The 19,372-nt window shown below is 48.1% G+C and overlaps 1 protein-coding gene across 3 annotated transcripts in view; it reads right to left on the reverse strand.

The window, feature by feature from the left end:
• Positions 1 to 19,372, reverse strand: part of CCNJL (cyclin J like) — a 59,279-nt gene that overhangs the window by 22,459 nt on the left and 17,448 nt on the right. For all 3 annotated transcript variants that reach the window (XM_084761211.1, XM_084761210.1, XM_084761212.1), the window contains exon 3: positions 8,448 to 8,661. In XM_084761211.1, coding sequence (XP_084617337.1) covers positions 8,448 to 8,661 — 214 coding nt within the window. The remainder of the gene's footprint in view (positions 1 to 8,447; positions 8,662 to 19,372) is intronic.

The raw sequence follows: 19,372 nt of genomic DNA on the forward strand, positions 1-19,372 counted from the left end.
AGGTTGAGAACGGCTGTTACAATGAGAGCCTTGGAGGCATTTCAAGCATTCTTAGCTGGGGGGAGGGGGAGGGGAGGGAGGAGCTTATGCTCAGCGCCCCCCACCCCCTTCTCCTGCCAGGATTAGTTCTTCCCAGCCTACCATAGGGGATTAAGACTGCTTTCAAGTTTCTGAAATCTTCAGCAAGATCTCCAAAGGGTGGCCCCCTCCCACACTGTTGCCACAGCAGCAGCTCGGCAGAGGCAACAGTTACTGAGTGATCAAAGCAGGGGTGGGGTGCACGCGTGAGGGAGACACTGGGGTTGTGGGAAGGTGATTTCCTGAGGGAAAGCCAGGCTTTTCCTATAATCTCCTGAGACCCTTAGGCAGGAGCCCGGCAGGCATCTGCCTTTACCGGTTTCTGCCGGAACAGACAAGACTATTGATTTCTGCTTTAAAGAGCCTTAAAAGCAGCTACTATGTTTCTATGCCTTCTCTGAGCCTCCTAGACAGGGCAAGGGACAGACCAGTGCAAAATGAAAACACCACAGAGGGAGAGCCAGCCACCAGAGCACCCTGGTGAGAATCAGAGGCAGCCAGACATACCACTCAGTTTTGACAATTTATTGCTTAGGTGGAGAATTTATTGATGGGGGTGGTCCTCGCTTACAACCCTAGCACTTAGGAGGATGAAGAAGGGGGATGGGACTTGAAGCTAATCTGGGCTATACAGCAAATTCCAAACTAGACTTTTCAACAGAGGAAAAAAAAATCCTCAAAACAAGCAAGCAAGCAAGCAAAAGGATCACTTGGACCTAGCTCTCAGTTCAGTTCAAACTCTTGAACATATCTTACAATATTTTTTATTTTTATTTTATGAGTACAGAATATTTGCCTACATATATGTAAGTATACCCTCTCTCTCTCTCTCTCTCTCTCTCTCTCTGTGTGTGTGTGTGTGTGTGTGTGTGTTGGGGATTGAACCTGGGACCTCACACACAGTAGGCAAATACTCTGCCATCAAGCTGTGTGTCTCCAGTCTCTCACTTGCCCTATGGCCAAACCATTATTTGTGGGACAAGACTTCCTCTTACAGACAGACTCATATGAGCATGTGATGATACGGGCAACAAGACAGTGGCTATCTCGCTATAAACAGCAGGGAAAAAAGTGGATGCCTGCCTGAAGCTCCATCAGTAGAGATGTCATTAAATAAAGTGGACGCCAGGCTGAAGTTTCATCCATAGAGACGTCATTAAATAAACGCTGCTAATAAAACTGAGGGCTGGGCTGGAGAGATGGCTCAGGCGTTAAGAGGACTGCCTGCTCTTCCAGAGGTCCTGAGTTCAATTGCCAGCAAATCACATGGTGGCTCACAACCATCTGTAATGTGATCTGATGCCCTCTTCTGGCCTGTGGGTGTACATGCAGGTAGAGCACTGTCTACATAATAATAAATAAATAAATCTTTAGGAAAAAACTGAGGACTACAGACAGACTGAAGAAAGCACCACGTGTAAGAACCCACTCAGGCATATTTATTTATTTGTTTGTTTTCTATCTATCTATCTATGTGTGTGGCATATGCACCACATGCCCCTGTGTAGGTCAGAAGACAACTCTGTGAAATTGGTGCTTGCCTTCTACCCTTGTAAGGGTCCTGGGAACCAAGCTCAGGCCATGGGGCTTTCACAAAGTGCTTTTACGGGCAGGCCCCAGGAAGGTGTATTTATCCTAGTGAGTTTTGCTCTTCGAGAGGGTCACATTCTTTCTATAAAGTCACCTTGAACACTGAACCTTGGACCTTCGGGGAAAGAAATGGGGGTGAGGTCTGGTGAAGCTCTGACAACCACATTTCATCCGTCAATCCATGACTCACATGACTTTGAATTGCTTATTTCCATTTAACATGCTGCGTTGATGATTCATTTACACTGAACTCCAGGCAAAAAGCATGATGAATGCCTGACGAGGTAATATACATGGATGGCTTGCTTTCCTGAGCACAGGAAACAGGACAGTAGCCTAGTGAGACTAGGTGTGGGGGTGGGGGTGGGGGGTAGGGGTGGGGAGCATCTGAAAGAGCAGAGCCATCAATAAAATTCACTAGTGTGAGGGAACACAGAAGAATATTTGTTTACCATGGGAGAGATGAAACAAAGGCAGGGCACCGCCCCCTTCCATCTCTGCTGGGAACACACAGAAAGGGCAATTAACAGTTCCAACTGCCCTGCCCACGTGCATGTGTGAAAACATCAGCAATGCTTTTTGCTTTTTTTTTTTTTTTTAAATGAAGGGCTGGCAGTGTAGCTTGTCAGTAGCGTGTTTTCCTAGCACACGCAAGGCCTTGTGTGCAATTCCCCAGCACCAGAAGGGGTGGGTGTTAGGCAAATGTGTAAGTGCAGAATCAACAAGTAATGAGGATCAGCTGATCGTGTGCCCACACAGACACAGAACATTTCCACAAAAAATATACTAGATCAGTTTGTAGAACTACACGGAAGCCTTCCACAGGTTTCCTCTGTCTAGTAGGGTGAAAAATGATTTTATTTAATTTCTTTCACTCCCTTTTCTTTCTTTCTTTTTCTTTTCTTTCTTTTTTTTTTTTTCCCCAGACAGGGTTTCTCTGTGTAGCCTTGGCTGTCCTGGACTCGCTTTGTACACCAGGCTGGCCTCAAACTCACAGGGATCCGCCTGCCTCTGCTTCCCGAGTGTGGGGATTAAAGGTGTGTGCCACCACCGCCCGGCTTTGATCCCTTTTCTAACTGATAAAGCATTTCTATGTTTGAAGACCTGTACTGAGGAGATGGGCCTCTGTGCAGGTAAACTGCAAGTGACAAGCTCACTATGGGCTAAAGAATCCTTCCAGCCAGGGGTCCTTTCCTGTCAGACAGATGGCATGACCACTTTTCATTCTTTTCTCTTCCGGGGAGGGTGGGGGGGGGGCTTGTGGGAGAGGGGAGAGGGGAAGAGGGGCTGACATGACAGCTAGTGAAGAACTCAGTCTCGCCTATTAAAAGCTAAGGTCAGGGGCTGACGCAATGGCTCAGAGAGTAAAGGCACTTGCTGCCAAGCGCGATGAGCTGAGTTTGATCCCTGGGACTCAGGGTGGAAGGAGAAAACTGATCCTTTTATAAATTGTCCTCTGACCTCCACACGCACACACACACACACACACACACACACACACACACACACACACACACGAGTCAGAACTTGACCTCTAAGACACAGAGGAACCCTCATCCCATTGTCCACACCCTCCATGGCTTTCCAGACCTGACTGGTCAGCCACAGGAACCCACTCAGCAGTGAGCACCATTTTCCCAGGGAGAATGTAGGGTCTGGAAGTGACCACCAAAGGCAACAGAAGTCCATGTAGACCAAGCTGGTGGGATTGAACTGGAAGGGGAAGATCTGAGAAGGACAGTGAGAGAGCGCCTGGCATCGTGTTTATTGGCTGTTTATGAGGCTACGGTAATCTATGGCTTGTCTTCCTGACAGGAAATGAGTCTCTCTTCCCTCCCACTATGAAGACACACCAAGTTCCCCTAGGTCAGGAAGAATAAAAACCAATATGTGGACTGTGAATACAGGGAGAAATTAACATTTTATAGTTGGTACTTCTGTAGCATACACATAATTTAAAAATATTATTATGTATGCATACACATGTGTGTTCATGATGTTTACATGTAAGTGTGCAAGCCACTGTGTCTATGTAAAGGTCAGAGGACAACTTTATGGAGCAGTTTATCTACATTAATGTCTGAGGCTCATGAACTCAGGTCATTGGACTCAAGCTGCAAACACCTTTACCCACTGAACCTCTCAGCAGCCCTGTAGGTTTTTAAAAATGATTTCTTAAAATCAGCTGGGTGTGGTAGCGCATGACTTTAATTCTAGCACTTGGGAGGCAGAGGCAGGCAGATGGCTGCAAGTCCAGGGCAGCCAAGGATACACACAGAGAAACTCTGTCTTGAAAAAAACCAAAACCCAAACCCCAAAACTAAAAACAACCTCCTCTTCCCCCCCCCCTTTTTTTTGAGACAGTTTCACCAGGCTAGCCTTGAGCCCAGTAGTAGCCCAGGCCAGCCTTGAATCTGCCTAAGCCTCCAGAATACTTAGGGTTACAAGTCTGAGCTGCCATCCTCACAAGGATTACTCTTAATGGGAAAAGAAATGTTCTAAAACTAGACAGAATGACAGCTGCACAGAAGGTAGAACAGATGCGCTAAGTGCTATTGAAGCATAGACTTTAAATTGTTAAACAGACTTAGGGAGGCAGAGGCAGGCAGATCTCTATGAGTTCAAGCAGCCTGGTCTACAAAGCAAGTCCAGGACAGTCAAGGCTACACGAAGAAATCCTGTGTCCAGATCAAAATAAATAAATAAATAAATAAATAAATAAATAAATAGTTACTTTGGTGGAATTTATATTACAGCTTCAATTTTATCTTAAGTATAAAACAAACCAAAACCAAAACAAACATAAACAAAAACAAAACACAAAACAAAACCAAGCTGTGTGACTTTGGAGTAAGTTACACAGCCTCTCTGAACCTAAAAATCACGGAGCATATGGCAGCATGCCCACCCATGCTGGTTGGACAGACTGTGAGGTGGGCCTGTGGAAAGGGGCCAGGACAGAGGGAAACACAGGCCGCTGCTGAAGCAACACACCTGAAGTTTGGGAGTTTTCCGTGACAGAGGGTGGGTCAGACGAAAGATGAGGAGGAGGATGGCTCCGGACTAGAGTGCATTTACTGTCTTGTTCTTGAGTCAGGGTCTCACTGTGTAGCCCTGGCTGGCTTAGAACTCACCATGCCCTTGGACTCACAGATATCTGCCTGCCTCTGCATCCGCCTTCTCAGTGCTGGGATTAAAGATGTGTACTACCTTGATTTTTACTGTTTTTTTTTGGGGGGGGCAGTGCAGTGGAGCTCAGGGCTTTGCACGTGCTAGGTAAGTTCTCCACTGCCAAACTCTACCCCAGGCCTGTATAATAGTTACATTATGAGCCTATACTGTGCTGAGATAGGAGACACAATTAATTCAATCATAGAGTCTAAGCAGGCCACTTTACAACATGTTGGCTGTGAGATTACCTATGGTTCTTGCTGTTCAGTCTCTTCCTGCAGCCCTGGGCCTTTGCTCGTTTTACGAGGGCAAAGGGACCTTAGGCAGTAGAGAAGTTCCATCTGTCCAAAGCCCCATATCTGCAAACAGCTTTATAAACCTCCTAATGTGAAGTTAGGAAAGATGACTCTACCAGTGAAGAGTACCAAGGTTGGGCCCCCTGCACCCTTATACAAAACTGCAAGTAGCTAGCTGTGTGTGCCTGTAATCCCAGAGCTGGGGAGGTGGGGACAGGAAGATCTCTGGGGCTTACTGGCCAGCAAGCCTAGCCAAATTGGCAAGCTCCCGGTTTGGCAAGAGACCCCTATCTCAAAAACTAAACCACGGAGCAAGTGAAGAAGACACCGAGCACACTCAATAATATCTCAAAACAAAAACAAACAAACAAACAAAAAACTAGAGAGCGACTGAGGAAGACAACTCGAGAGACCTCTGCCTCCATATGCAGGTGCACACACACACACACACACACACACACACACACACACACACACACACACACATTTATATACCTACATATAAAAGCCTGAGAACTTGGGGCTGAAAAGACGGCTCAACGGTTAAGAGAATGTTTGCTCTCGCAAAGGACTTCTGTTTGGTTCCCATCATCCGTATTAGGTGGCTCACAATCATCTGCAACTCCAGCTCCAAGGAGATTGGATCCTCTGGATACCTGGGCTCATGTACACACACACACACACACACACACACACACACACACACACACACACCTTAAAACAACAAAAATCTCCCAGGTAGGGACAAGGATGCCAGGTTTTCTTATCTCAGAGTAGCTTGGGACCAAACTATCATAACTCCAAGTTTCCCCAGACAAGGAGACCCCACCCCCACCTATCCCTGTGACTGACAGTGAGCCCAGGAAAGAGGGGAGGAAGGAGTGAATAGGATTTCAGTCTGTCACAGAAACTTTTCTTTCCTTGGGCCCTGGAGCATATGGCAGGTGTTCTGAAAACTCCATTCCTGCCTCCCCAGGCTGGCTGAGCCCATCCACATGTGTGTGGGGGCGTCTGCCTCTCCATCTGGAAAGGCCCTCTTCCTCCACCATGGCAACAGCAGCACAATGGAGTCTCCAGTGTGAGCCTTGCATCCCGGCTTCCCCAGACAGACGCTCTGGGAAAACTCCACGGCCCCAAGGAAATATAAGTCCCCTGCCCCTATCAGGACTCGTTGCAGCTCACAGATCACAGAAGCAGCAGGCCAAAGGCCATGGCGTGCCTGAAACATAATGCCTGCTTTGCCCTTCTCTGATGGAGACATTGCACAGGCCTCTGCTTCTCTTCCTGAGATGATAAGATGTTACAAAAGCCTGGGCTCCGAGCAAAAATTAGCTCCCACTGATAGCAAATTCTAGCTGGCCTGCACTAGAGACAACTTACAATAGGGTGGAGGTCCTGGGTGAAAATAAGATGGGGTTTGGGTAACTTGAAAGCCACTTTCCTGCCAGGCACTGCTGTGTATGCCTGTAACCCCAACACTGTGGAGGATCACAAAGGCTGAGGGCAGCAGAATCCATAGTGACTTCCAGACTCACTAGGGCTACACAGTAAGACCCTGTCTCAAAATTCAACCAAGCAAACCACAAACCACCCACCCATCAAACATGCAGCAAACCAACTAACCAAATAAGCTCTAAAAGAGCTGTGTGGTATCCATCCATCTGTCCATACATGCATGCATACATACATATATACATACGTGTGTGTGTGTGTGTGTGTGTGTGTGTGTGTGATATGATCATCAATGAATGATGGTGACCATGGGGCTTAGAGCAATATGCCAGGATCAGAAAGTGGGTGCCACCCTCCTATAACATCAGCTAGGAAATATTCACCAACACAGCACAGTAACCCAGAATGAAGGAGAATATAAAACCTGTTTGCAAGTTAAGTGTAAAATACTAACATTAGATGCCAGGGTAACACCCGTAATGACAGCTGTCTAGTTTGAGCCCAAGACTTCAGGAACATTTCACTCCCCTGTGCTAAGGGCAGCACAGAGAGGTGGAAGCCCAGTTTGAGGGAATCACAGAGCTTCACCTGTTTTGCTGTTCCCACAAATGCTCTTATGAGGATTCATCATGCGCCAGGCTCTTCCATTTCTGCAGGTCTCTGTGTGTGCTATGCATGTGCTTTTGCATCTGTATAGGTGCAGGCTTGTGCACATGTGCATGAAGGCTAGCGACTGACGTTCAGTGTCTTCCTAGATTGTTCTCTACCGACGCAGAGTCTCTCCCTTGAACCCACAGCTAGCCTAACTAGTCAGCTTGCCTTGCAGACTCCCTGTCTCAGCCTCCAGAGTGCCGGGACTACAGGTGGGTTGCCACATTCACCTGGCATTTATATGGGTGCTGGAGATTCAGACTCCCAGTAAGTACTTTGCCCACTGGGCCATCTCTCCGTTCCTAAGGGGTGCTAATTCCAAGGACATTATGCCGTGTGTCTGTATCTGTGCCCTCAGTTGTGCAGATAGACGGGGGAGGTTTCCAACAGGGCTGGGTAGCTTTAGTCTACAAGGGCAGTAAGAAGTAATGAAGGCAGAGGAAGCACCATATACAAAGGTCTGTGACGCGACAGAGCTTTCACCAGTGTTGACTGCCTTCTACGGAGAGATGAGGAGAAAAGCATGAATCCAGAAGGGAAAGAGCTTGAGGGCTGGCGGCCACACTGAGGCTCTTGATTCATCATGGAGCAGTTTTAAGTGGCAAGGTGACATAGCAGACCTGTGTAGTCAGGATATCATCCAAGCTACAGTACAGTGATACAGTAAGCCTCACCCAGAAGGTCAGATGGCCAGTGATCAGCTGCTTCCGGTGAGGCCTCTTGGGAAGGTGTAGACCCCCATAAGGAATGTGCTCAGGACAAGGGGCAACACCATGGATCCAGCTTAGGTCCAAATCAAGCCGCTCCATCTAAAAACAGTGAGTGCTGGGGCCTGTTCAGAGCTCTCATGGAATGAAGCAGGAGACACAAGGCCAAGGCCTGGCATCAAGCAGCTACGGTCTCAAATGCTGCCTCTCATATACTAGCTGGGCAAACCAAAGCTACTTTCTAAGCATCTCTGAGCCTTGATAGCACGGGGTACCGCGACTATCTTCTAGAGCCATTGTGTAGATTCATTCAGATCTAGCCGTGACTATCCTTATTAGTGTCTCTGGTATATTATAGGTATAAGAAAACAGTGGCGTATAAAAATGTAATGGCAGTTACTAAGACAGTGCAAACCAGCAAAGGATGAACACAGAGGCCGTGGAAAGCTCTCGGACATAAATAACAGCGTAGCTTCAGCGGGCCGCGGAAGTTTCTACTTACTTGCCAGCAGGAGGCAGGAGACAGCCACAGTGTACAGCTGCTTGGAGGTGGTGATGTTGTACTGGTCCATGAAGTGGTCCAGCAGGTAGATGGCCAGGTGCCGGGCTGAGGGGCACAGGTGGCAGTGTCTGCTCAGCAGGGTCAGGATGTCTACAAAGAACCGACGGCTCTTCAGGAGCGGGGAGTGGGCGCGGAAGGTGGGCAGCTTCAGTTCCTGGAGGAAGGTGAACAGAGGAGAGGGTCAAGGGCACCGAGACCCAGGGCCTGCCTGAAGACTGGTGGGGCGGGCAGCGATTCCCTCTATGCCCTCATGCATTTGTTTCAAGTCTCAGACAGTGATGCCTCTGTTCTAAAAAGGTCTGGACCAGTTCCCATCCGCCCTCCCTAAGCACAGGCCCGTGAGGACCATCACGATGATAGACAAAGGCAGGCACTTCCCTGAGAAAGGCAATGAAAGAACGGTGGCCTAGGGGCAGAGACCCACATCCAAATTCCGGTTTTATTGTACAGCTGAGCCACTTTTTCCTTCCTTTCTTCTTCAGTAGCTGAGGTTTAACAAGAATATATGCCAAATGCATAGCACACAGGAACCTCTCAGGGTTCTCTGCTAATCTCCTCTGTGCACAGGATTGTGAGTGATCACCCCAACTCCACCCCAGGGCCCCACCCCCACCCCATCCCATACACTATGGGGAAAACAAAACAAAAGTAAACTAAAGAGTGTTGTTGGCCATGGGTGTAATCCCAGGAACCCAGGAGCCAGAGGCAGAAAGCTCATTGAAGGTTTGAGGCCAGACTATTCTAACACAGTCAAGGCAACATAGCAAGGACGTTCCTCAGTAAAAACGAACAGACTTGAAAGAACAGCTCAAGGAACCGGCAAGCATTGTCCACTGTGGTCACCAGTGGTTGACACTCTGCCCCTGTCTCCGCCTTCACCCACAGTTTCGACCACAGGTTCTCAACACCGGCACTGTCCTCTCTCCAAGAAGAGAGTTCCTACTGTGTAACTTCTACACTTTATGATTTCTGAACTTATCTGCTGAACACATGGAAAACATGAGAAAGAGACATTAAACCAACAATGTGCTTATTCATTTTTGAGACAGGGTCTTCCTCGATAGCCCAGGTTAGCCAGTACCTACTATGCACCTGTGGCTGGTTCTTGAAGCCAAGTAATGCCTGTCACCTCCCCTTCCCAGGTGCTAGGATTGGGATTGCAGTTGTAAGCCGCCAATTTTTTTTTCTTTTGTGATATTTATTTTATTTTATGTGTGAGTATTGCTTGCATGTATGTATGCAGGGGTGTGTGTGTGTGTGTGTGTGTGTGTGTGTGTGTGTGTGTGTATACGTGCATGTGCATACATTCCTGATATTCTAGAAGGCCAGAAGAGGGCATCAGATCCCCTGAAGCAAATACTGTGAGCTGCTGGGAACTGAACCTGGTTCTCTGCAAGAGCAGAATTTGCTCTTATATGCTGAGCCATCTCTTTAGCGCCTGCCCTCAACTTCATTTACTCCTCATCTCCACCTTAAAAGATAGTACTATATATGTAGCCCAGGCTGGCCTAGAACTAGCCATCCTCCCATCTCAGCCTCCCAAGTTCTGTGATTACAGGCGTGTACCACCACACCATACCCTAACAAAAAATTTTTTTTTTCGAGACAGGGTTTCTTTGTGTAGCCTTGGCTGTCTTGGACTCGCTTTGTAGACCAGGCTGGCCTTGAACTCACACTGATCCACTTGCCTCTGCCTCCCGAGTGCTGGGATTAAAGGCATGCGCTACCACGCCCGGCCTCCCAACAAAGATTTTTACAATATTTTCCCATATACTTAAGATATTTGCTTTTTTTTTTTTAAAGACAAGGTTTCTCTGTGTAGCCTTGGCTATCCTGGAACTTACTCTGTAGATCAGGCTGGCCTTGAACTCACCAAGAGCTGCCTGCCTCTACCTCCTGAGTGCTGGGATTAAAGGTGTGCACCACTACCACTGGTAACATTTGCCTTTTAATCAAGGTAGGTTAGATACTATTTGTGTAGGAAGTAATCTCAGTGCTTTTGGCCATAGTGCTATTTTCCTTGTAGAAACTCCCGCATCAGGAGAGCAAAGAGGAGGGAGAAGTGAATTGGCAGGTTAAAGCCAAGAGATGAGCAACGACCAGGATGTACATTGGTGTGTGCACCCATGCAGGCTGCAGGCACTGAACTAAGGTTGGAGGCTGGAGCCTAGCACATGCTTCTGGGCTGCCGATAATGTGTCTCACTGCATTTGGAACCCCGCCACCACCTCATTGCTGAAACCACCTCTGAGACTGTGTGGCTCACACCCAAACAGTCCCTGATGGTCCTCTTGCCAGGACCTGTGGCATTTTGGGCTAGTTCAGTTCTCACGAGTGGCTGAAAGTAGCATGTGTACTTTTCTATCTCTCTCTCACACATACAGGCACATGGTAGTGACACTCTGTCAAATAGGGAAACAGAAGAGAAACAAAACTGAAGGAAAACAGGAGGAAAGTCAGCAGACAAGGAACTATGAGCACTTACTAGTGACATTAAGCAAACTGGTACCCCCATTCTTTGTCAGCACACCCATCAAATGGTGTTGAGGATCGATCCTAGAGCCATGCACATGCTAAGCTGAGGCCCTGTTACTGTACCCAGCATGATGCCCCCTCTAACCTTTAACACAAACAGCTGCAGACCAGGACTAGAAAGAAGTGTCTGTTCATTCATTCACTGGAGATATGAACCCATTCATTTCCCTCAGTATCACAAGAGGCAGGAGTTCAGGCCCTGGGACTATAACTTCAGTAAGGCAGACTCAGGCCTAAATGTAGGGTTTGAAACTGTAAAAACTCTTAAAGGAAAACAGGAGCAAATACATATGACTTGGAACACAGCAATGTTTTCTAAAATATGATTTTATTTCCAAAAAGCAGAAGCAGCAGAAAGAAGAATAAGCTAGCTTTTTAAATTAAGCTTTCATGCTGGAGAGAGGGCTAAGTGGTTCAGAGGGCTTGCTGTTCTTCCAGAGAACCTGAGTTCGATTCCCATCACACAGCCCACAGCCAGACACGTCACCCCAGCTTTAGGGGATTTGATACCCTAGATGCCTGGCCTCTGCAGGCATCTGCACACATACACGTATAGACATAAATACAAAATAAAAACAAATAAAAATGGGCAAAGGGTGAAAACAGTATGTCTCTAAAGAAGATTAAAAATGGCCAGTAAGCAAATGAAAAGATGCTGAGTATTGCTAATTGCTAGAGAAACAAAATCAAACCATAGGATAGTAATACCTCACACTCCCTGGGATGGAGAGCACTTAAAAAATGAAAAAACAAAAACAAACCTAAAAAAAAAAAAAAACAACCCCCCCCAAAACACGAGTTTACAATAAACAACTGTTGGCAAGGACAAGGGCATATTGGAACCGTCGTATATAGGTATTGGGGAAGGCAAATAGAGCAACTACTGTGGGAATCAGTGTGGCAAACTTCCCATTACATTCTGTCACCACATAAGCCAGCAATTCCAGTGCTGGTACAAACCTAAGAGAAACGAAAACACGGCTGCGCTACAAACAAAGTCGCAGATTATGACAGCCCATCTTCCCTAAGGGGAGGGAGGCCGGCCTGGGTGAAGCTCGGGTTCAGATCTCTGAACCATTTCTTCTCTTCTGGCTTGTCCTCAGAGGTCAAGAGGTCAGGATCAGCTAGCTGTTTCTGCAGCCCTAGAACTTTGCCCATAGAAGACGCACAGAGCCTGCATAAATTCCTTCCCGTCTCTTAGGTTCACGCATGAGGAAACCTAGTTGGAAAAAGTCCCTTAACCCCAAGGCCTTGCTGAATTAGCAAGGGGACTAGAGGCCAAAAAACTTTCAAAATAGCGGGTTTCATTCTGACTTTTTCATATATGTGTATCATTGTACATTGCTCTCTCTTCTCTTCTCTCTCTCTCTCTCTCTCTCTCTCTCTCTCTCTCTCTCTCTCTCTCTCTCTCTGTGTGTGTGTGTGTGTGTGATTCATTTAGTTTAACCACAGCCATCTCTGTGAGCACTAGATTGGAGCTATCTGTCAGAGCCTGGCGGGGGTCCCCAGTGTCACCAGTGGGTCCACAAGTGAGGGCAGTGACTCTCTCTCTCCTCCAATTTATCAGCAGCTATCGTGAATAACTGTTCTCCGAGCCAAGCACCTACTCTCTTGGGCCATTCAGCTATACCCTCTTATTAAAAAAGAATTATCCTAGCTGGGCTTGTAGCCTGTTTATACCTGTTTATGGTCACCCAAGCATCTAGCCGTTTTCTATCACTTGTTGCATGCATCCTGCCTGAACCGCACATGGCTTCTGGGAGGAGGGGCCTGAGTATACAGGCCTGGGGAGCCTCTGGGAAGGAGGCTCCATCTGCCAAGCTATGGGAAGCCACTCTTCCTGCTGGGGCAAGGCACTCTGGGTATAGCTTTTTCATGGGATGGGGGGAGTATTGACATCCATATAAGTCACTCTTTGCCTATACCCTGTAAGGAAGCCAAATAGACTGGCTGGTTCCTCCAGGGTGGACTCTGCCTGAGTAACGATGGTAGTTGAGACCTCAGGAGAAGGGATAGACCAATTTCTTCCCTGGGAAGGAGTTTTTACCAATAGCAGCAAATTCAGGAGTGAGGAATAAGGAGCTCTGAGCCTCTCCTGCATCCATGCCTGACTGTTGACAGGCCCATTCTTGTAAAGACCCAGTGTGGGCATTGGCAACTGCTGGGAGTTTGTGATTCCGATAGCTCCGTGTCAGCCAAGCAAGGTCTCATGTGGCCCAAGATGGCTTCCAATTCACTGTGTATCCCAGGATGACCCTGAACTCCTGATCCCTACCACCCCCACCTCCTAGGTGCAGGAATTGCAGGTGTGAGTCACTATGCTTGGCTTTATTTATTTTTATTTTTATCTTGAGGCAGTCTCTTACAATGTAGTCCAGGCTGGCCTCAGACTTGCTAAGTTGGCCCAGGCTGACTTTAAACATCCACCTTAATCCCAGCAGCTTCTGGGATCACAAGTGTGAGTCGCCAGGAGCAGAGCAACATTTTATTTTTGAAGCCCGGCATATATTTTATTCCCAGCTTAAAGCAAGACAAACGGACTGCCAATGTTGTTGTCTTTTTTTTGTCTACATGGTCTGGTGGACTTGTGTGGCCAATTCCAGGAGTTCAAACTCTGTTGGTGCAGGTTCCGAACACCAGCATCTCAGTGTGAGTACGACAGCCGGATGCTCAAGAACTAACTGCTGAGGAATGGAGGAAGGAAAATATATTCAAAGTACAGCTCTAGTAGACGCCAGGCACATCAGATAGGAAACAAAGACATGGTTTTTTTCCCCTTGGTTTTTGCTAGTCTGGAACTCACTATGTAGCTAGGTCCCCCGCCTTGAATGTTAGCGCCTCCTGTCTCTACCTCCTGAGTGCCAGGATTACTGAAGTGTGCCCCACTAGAGAGCCGTGGATGAAGCATAAGAATTTGCCTCTAGCCGGGCAGTGGTGGCTCATGCCTTTAATCCCAGCAATTTGGGAGGCAGAGGCTCGCGGGTCGCTGTGAGTTCGAGGCCAGCTTGGTCTACAAAGTGAGTCTATAACAGCCAAGGTTACATAGAGAAACCCTGTCTCGAAAAACCAAACAAAAACAAAAACAAACAACCCAAACAAACAAAGAATTTGCCTTTAATGATGCAGCAAGGGAAGATTGTTCAAGAGGGCCTGCAAAGCACAGAACACCAAGTGGTTAGAAGAGCCAGGCACGCTGTTAATGTCAGTACTCGGGAGGCAGAGGCAGTCGGATTTCTGTGAGTTCAAGGCCAGCCCGGCCAAAAGGGTGAGTTCCAGGGCAGCTAGGGCTACAGAGAGAAACCCTGTCCCAACACCTGTCCCCCAAAAACAAGACAAACAAAACAAGAGCCAGGCAGGCAGCATCTAGATAAAACAGACTGGAAAAGTGGGTAAGGCCTCAGCTTTGTGTGATCTAAGAAATCTGCCCTGCCCTGAGGAAAATGAAGAGCCATAGAAAGATTTAGAGTAGGGGTTTTACCTAAGAAGCCTTTTTGATAAGTCTGTACCAGCCCAGTCCTGGGCTCAAGCCAGGCAGGCAGTAGCAGTGGGGTTGCAGCTTCCTCCGCATCGCTCCCGCCCTTCCAGCAGCCCTAACAACCCTGCAGGCTGCCTGGGTATTTCCTGTAAGCTCAGGGCTCTAAATTCAGGCCATCGGTGTCTGGCAGGCTGCAGCTGCCGTATTAGCCTTTGCCAAATGACCTTTGCCCAGGCCGTGCTACCCTCATCAGGGCAGCTCAGCCACAGAGCACAAGTCAGATGTGCGAGGTCCCGGCTTCCATCCCTTGGAGCGCAACACAGCCAAGCTGAGTGCCTTCTAGATCCCTCCCTCCCTCCCTCTCTTCCTCCCTCCCTCCCTCCCTCTTCCACGGAGCACCCTGTTTGTCCTCTCACAGGAAGGCTCCTTTACTTTGAGCAGCTTCTGGAAGAGGAAGGATAAAGAAAGGCGTGTAAAAAGGTAATATGCAGCAGTGCACTCCAAGGCGCAGGGGAGAAGAGCAAGGCTTCATTAAGGGTGACAATCACAACTGCCTCTCTGAGACATTTTTCCTACTTCACCTTGACCCTCAAATACTTACACGTCATTTCCTGAGAGGCCCTCCTGACTTCTCTTGTTCCAAGTGGGGTTCCCCTTTCTATCTCTCCTCCCATGCTGTTTATTGCTTTTACGCCAAGCCCCCCCCCACCTCGCCCCCCTTGCCCTGCCGGCCCCCCCCCCACCCTCCACCTTTGTGGAGAGGTGGTTTTATGAAGCTCATACTGGCCTCAAACCCACTAAGTGGCCAGAGGAGACCTTGACTTTCTAATCCTCCTGCTTCTCCCTTCCAAGTGCCAGGATGACAGATCACAAGTGTGCGTAACCACAACTGGTTTGTGTGATGCTAGGCAGGCATGCTACTCACTGACCTACATTCCCAGTGTTTGTTTTTCATGGCCAAAATTCTGCTTACTTAGTGTCTTTCCCTGGAACAACAGACTCCAGAGAGCCAGGGCCAGGTGCTACAGTTTGCTCCACGCCCAATTTAATGGCTGACACACGAGCAGGTTTGGGAAAACTGTACGCGGAGTGAAAAAGAAACGGTCACAATGTGGGGCAGCAGCTCCGCCCAAGCTCTGGCCGGGCAGCTCAGTTCTACTATTTACTAACCTTGGGGACGGAATTCTGACTTTCAGCGACCTTGTCTGAGAAATACGGGTCATGTTGCTGTAAATATAACGTATTTGGCACACACCAGCGAGAATGGAGAATGGCCCTTCCCTGGCTGAGCTGGGTAATCAAACTCCAGATAAGTAGGGTTTATCTGAGGCCCAGAGCCTGGTGGAAGGCTAGAGAGCCCTCAAAAGAACTTGTTTTGTATAACATGGAACAAAGTTTTCTACCTTGGGTTGTATGGACAGCTGGGGCCATGGAGGCCTCTGGTGAAAAGGACAGCTGTCTATTAGCCTGCTCTGCAGGGCTCCCAAACCAAATGGAATTAGTCACGCTGAGCCTGGGCTTCTTCCTGTGACCCCCCCCACCCCCACCCCCACCCCAGAGAAGTGTGCTACTTTGTCATAGAAACAGCAGTGCAGGGTTTACAGCATGCTTGCCCTGTTTAAGTTTAAAAGTCCAGCTGATTATGTCACTAACCCAATTAGCAGGAGAGAGGCACTCATTACACGGCTTTGCCCTAAGGATCTGCATTCTTCCTTCCCCAAGCACTCTTGACCTAAGCCTTCTAGGGCTGTAGCAGCTTGACTACAGGAAACAGGCCTCGCTGGCGAAAGGCCTGGATTTCAGGGACAAAGGAGCAGCCTGCCCTGGGCGGCTTGCAAAGAAGCTGTCTCAAGAGCAGGCAGGCGCTTGGCAGGCGTCAGCAACCAGCTTGCTTGGCAGGGTGGGCTGCAGGACCGCGGCCAGGCAGGGTGACCTTCCTCTCAGGCAGTAGCAAGGTTGCAGGAGGGAGGAGACAGGGACAGAGGGGCTGGAAGGGAATGGCTGACAATACCCACACCCCAGATGTTAGCGCCTTATCACCTGAGCCAGGCAGAGGCACCTTCTATCCCAGGTGCATGTAGCAATCGGCAGATGGAGGCCAGGGACAGATGGCCAGGGTCATCAGAATTCAGGGAAATGTACCTTACAAAAACCTGCTCTTGTTAGCATAGCAGTTTTCTGTTTTAAAAAAAAAATAATTATCATTGACTAAAACAAAACAAAACAATTTTTTTTGTAAGATACACACCAAAATGTCCACAGTGGTTATCTAGGCAGGGGATAAAATGGGCCAAAATGTTGCGCTTTTTTGTTTTGTTTTGTTTTCAAGCTTTTTTTTTTTTTTAACACTGTCTGAATTAAAAACAACAACAAAAATCAATATATAATTTTATAATTCAATTACTAGATTTCCAGCTCAAAGGAAAAGTATGGAGAGGACTAAGTCACTCCTGAATTGAGGCCAAACTCAACGTTTCTCCCCTCCCCCTTTAATCAGTTCTTTAATTGTGAAGCTGCCAAGCTTAGTGAACATCCCAATGCACCTCTTACAATGCACACAGCATGCCAATGTCTTCTTCAGTAGTTTCCAACTGCTGAGACTTAAGTTTTATGTTCTCTGATGAATTTCAAGGTTTATTTGTATTTATGTGAATGCGGGTGTGTGCCTCTGTGAATTTATGCACACCATTTGTGTGCAGTGCCTGTGGAGGCCAGAAGAGGGCACCAGATGCCCTGGAATTAGAGTTGTACAGGCAGCTGAAAGCCAACCAAAGTGAATGTTGGGCATTAAACCTGGGTCTTCTTCAAGCACATCAAGTGCTCTTAACCACTGAGTCACCTCTCTGGCTTTTCACTGAAATATCCAAATGATCCTTTATTTCGCATGCAGAGGCATTCAGCGTAAAGGGCAGTGAATTCTCTCAGAACCCAGGATCACACAACAGCATCCCGCTTTGCCCCCACCCCCAGAGAGGTTCTTGGACATTTTCAATGGCTGCATAGTATTTCATGGCAATGTGCTGGAAACACTAAAGTTTCAGAAACGTGGCTGCTTCTCTTCCTTGGGCCCTCTGTTCTCCCACTGCTCTTTAGAGAGGCCTTCCCCAACCTCTGTCACATATGACAGTGCCTCAGGATTTTCTCACAACCAGCAGGTATTTCAAACAAAGTGTTATTCATTGAAGTGCCCCCTCCCCATTTCATGAAATGAACCCATACACTTACCACACAGTAAAGGCTAATGAGTACCTATTGAATCAGTGAAGGCATGTGTGAATAAATGAATGGAATGTCGGGCAAAAGCCTCCCTATGCCTTTGGCCTTTTATGCTCCCCTTTCCCCTCAGGCTCCCTTAGATAATCTCTGGATAACCAATGCTACAGTGTCACTGCCCACAGAAAGAATCCTCCCTGCGGTGACACCCCCCCCCCCCATACACACACATCTGAGCCATAAGGGCTCATTCAAAGGGAGTAAGGGTGATGTCTCAGCAGGCTTGATTCCTTTAGAACCACTGCTCCTGGAGCCAGAGAGACAGCTAGCTCAGAAAGATGCTTGCTGCCATGCCTGCTGGCCCTGGGGATTCACACTGTGAAAGATGAGAACCAAGTACTGCAAGTTGTTCTCTGACTTCCACATGTGATGCACACATCTGTGCTCACACGCACACGCGCGCACACACACACACACACACACAAACACACACACACGCATACACAAAACAAGTGGAAAAATAAATGGAATATACACTTAAAGAAGCCACTGTTTCTGCTGCTCCTGGGCTTTGCCTGGGGTCTCTCCAGTAGAAAGGGGGTTACTCCAGAGGGAGGGTTCAGGGAAACAAGTAAGGATACATGAATCACAGCCTGCTCAAGGTCCCCACATACTCAGGCAGTGGGAATGCCTGGCCAGGTCTGCAGAGATCCCAGATATGTGCCCCATCCCTCCTGCCACCACTCCTGCTCAGCAGCACTGACCTTGGTAGAGAAGCAAACTCTTTGATGTCTGTGTGGGACTTAGAAATGCGGGCAGTGCTGGTGTTCAGGGCCAGCCCCAGGCGCAGGGGCACGAGCTAGGAGCTGAGAGACAGCTATCGAGGTAGCTGCTCAGCCATGGAGGTTGCCGACACGACACCTTGACATCTTGGCGTCTAAAGATCAGTGCACTGTGACGTTCATCCAGTCACCACTGGCTTCTTCTATCAGGGTAGAAGCGGCACCCCCATTTTTCACCCTCGGAGTCCTGGGCTGCATTATTATTCTCTTCAGACATTGACTGACTTAAAAGTCCTTTCCCTGCTAAGCTCCTGTCAATCACTCCATAAGCATCTCAGCCCACCAGCTCACTCACTCTTACTGCCCTTCCTTGACCAACAGTGAACACCATGGGAGTGGGGACTTAAGGCTCATGTCATTCAGCTTGTGACCCCAATACATGATATAAAAGAGATGCTCAACATTTGTCTGAGCTCCTATTTTTGAGAACGTCACACACTAGTAGGACTACATGGGTACGCTCACATGCAAGAGGTGTGCTAATCACAGTGGGCAATTGAAAAACTCAGGACGTTGTCCACAGGGGAGGTCTGAGAAATGGGTGAACCAAAGTCCAGGGGAAAGAGGAAGCATTGTTCTTGCCTAAGTGTAGATACGAAAGGTGCTGTCACAGAAGAGTGTAAGCCTTGAGAAGATTTATAAGCATGGGCATAGAGCCATGATGTGGATGCCTGAAAATACCATAATAAGCTGGGAGTGGTGGCTCATGTCCGTGATCTCGGCGCTCAGGGAGGCAGAGGCAGGCGGATCTCTGTGAGTTCAAGGCTGGCCTGGTCTAGAAATCGAGTCCAGGACAGCCA

The sequence above is a fragment of the Acomys minous genome (assembly GCF_964271855.1).
Source record: "Acomys minous genome assembly, chromosome: 16".
NCBI classification, from domain to species: Eukaryota; Metazoa; Chordata; class Mammalia; order Rodentia; family Muridae; genus Acomys; species Acomys minous.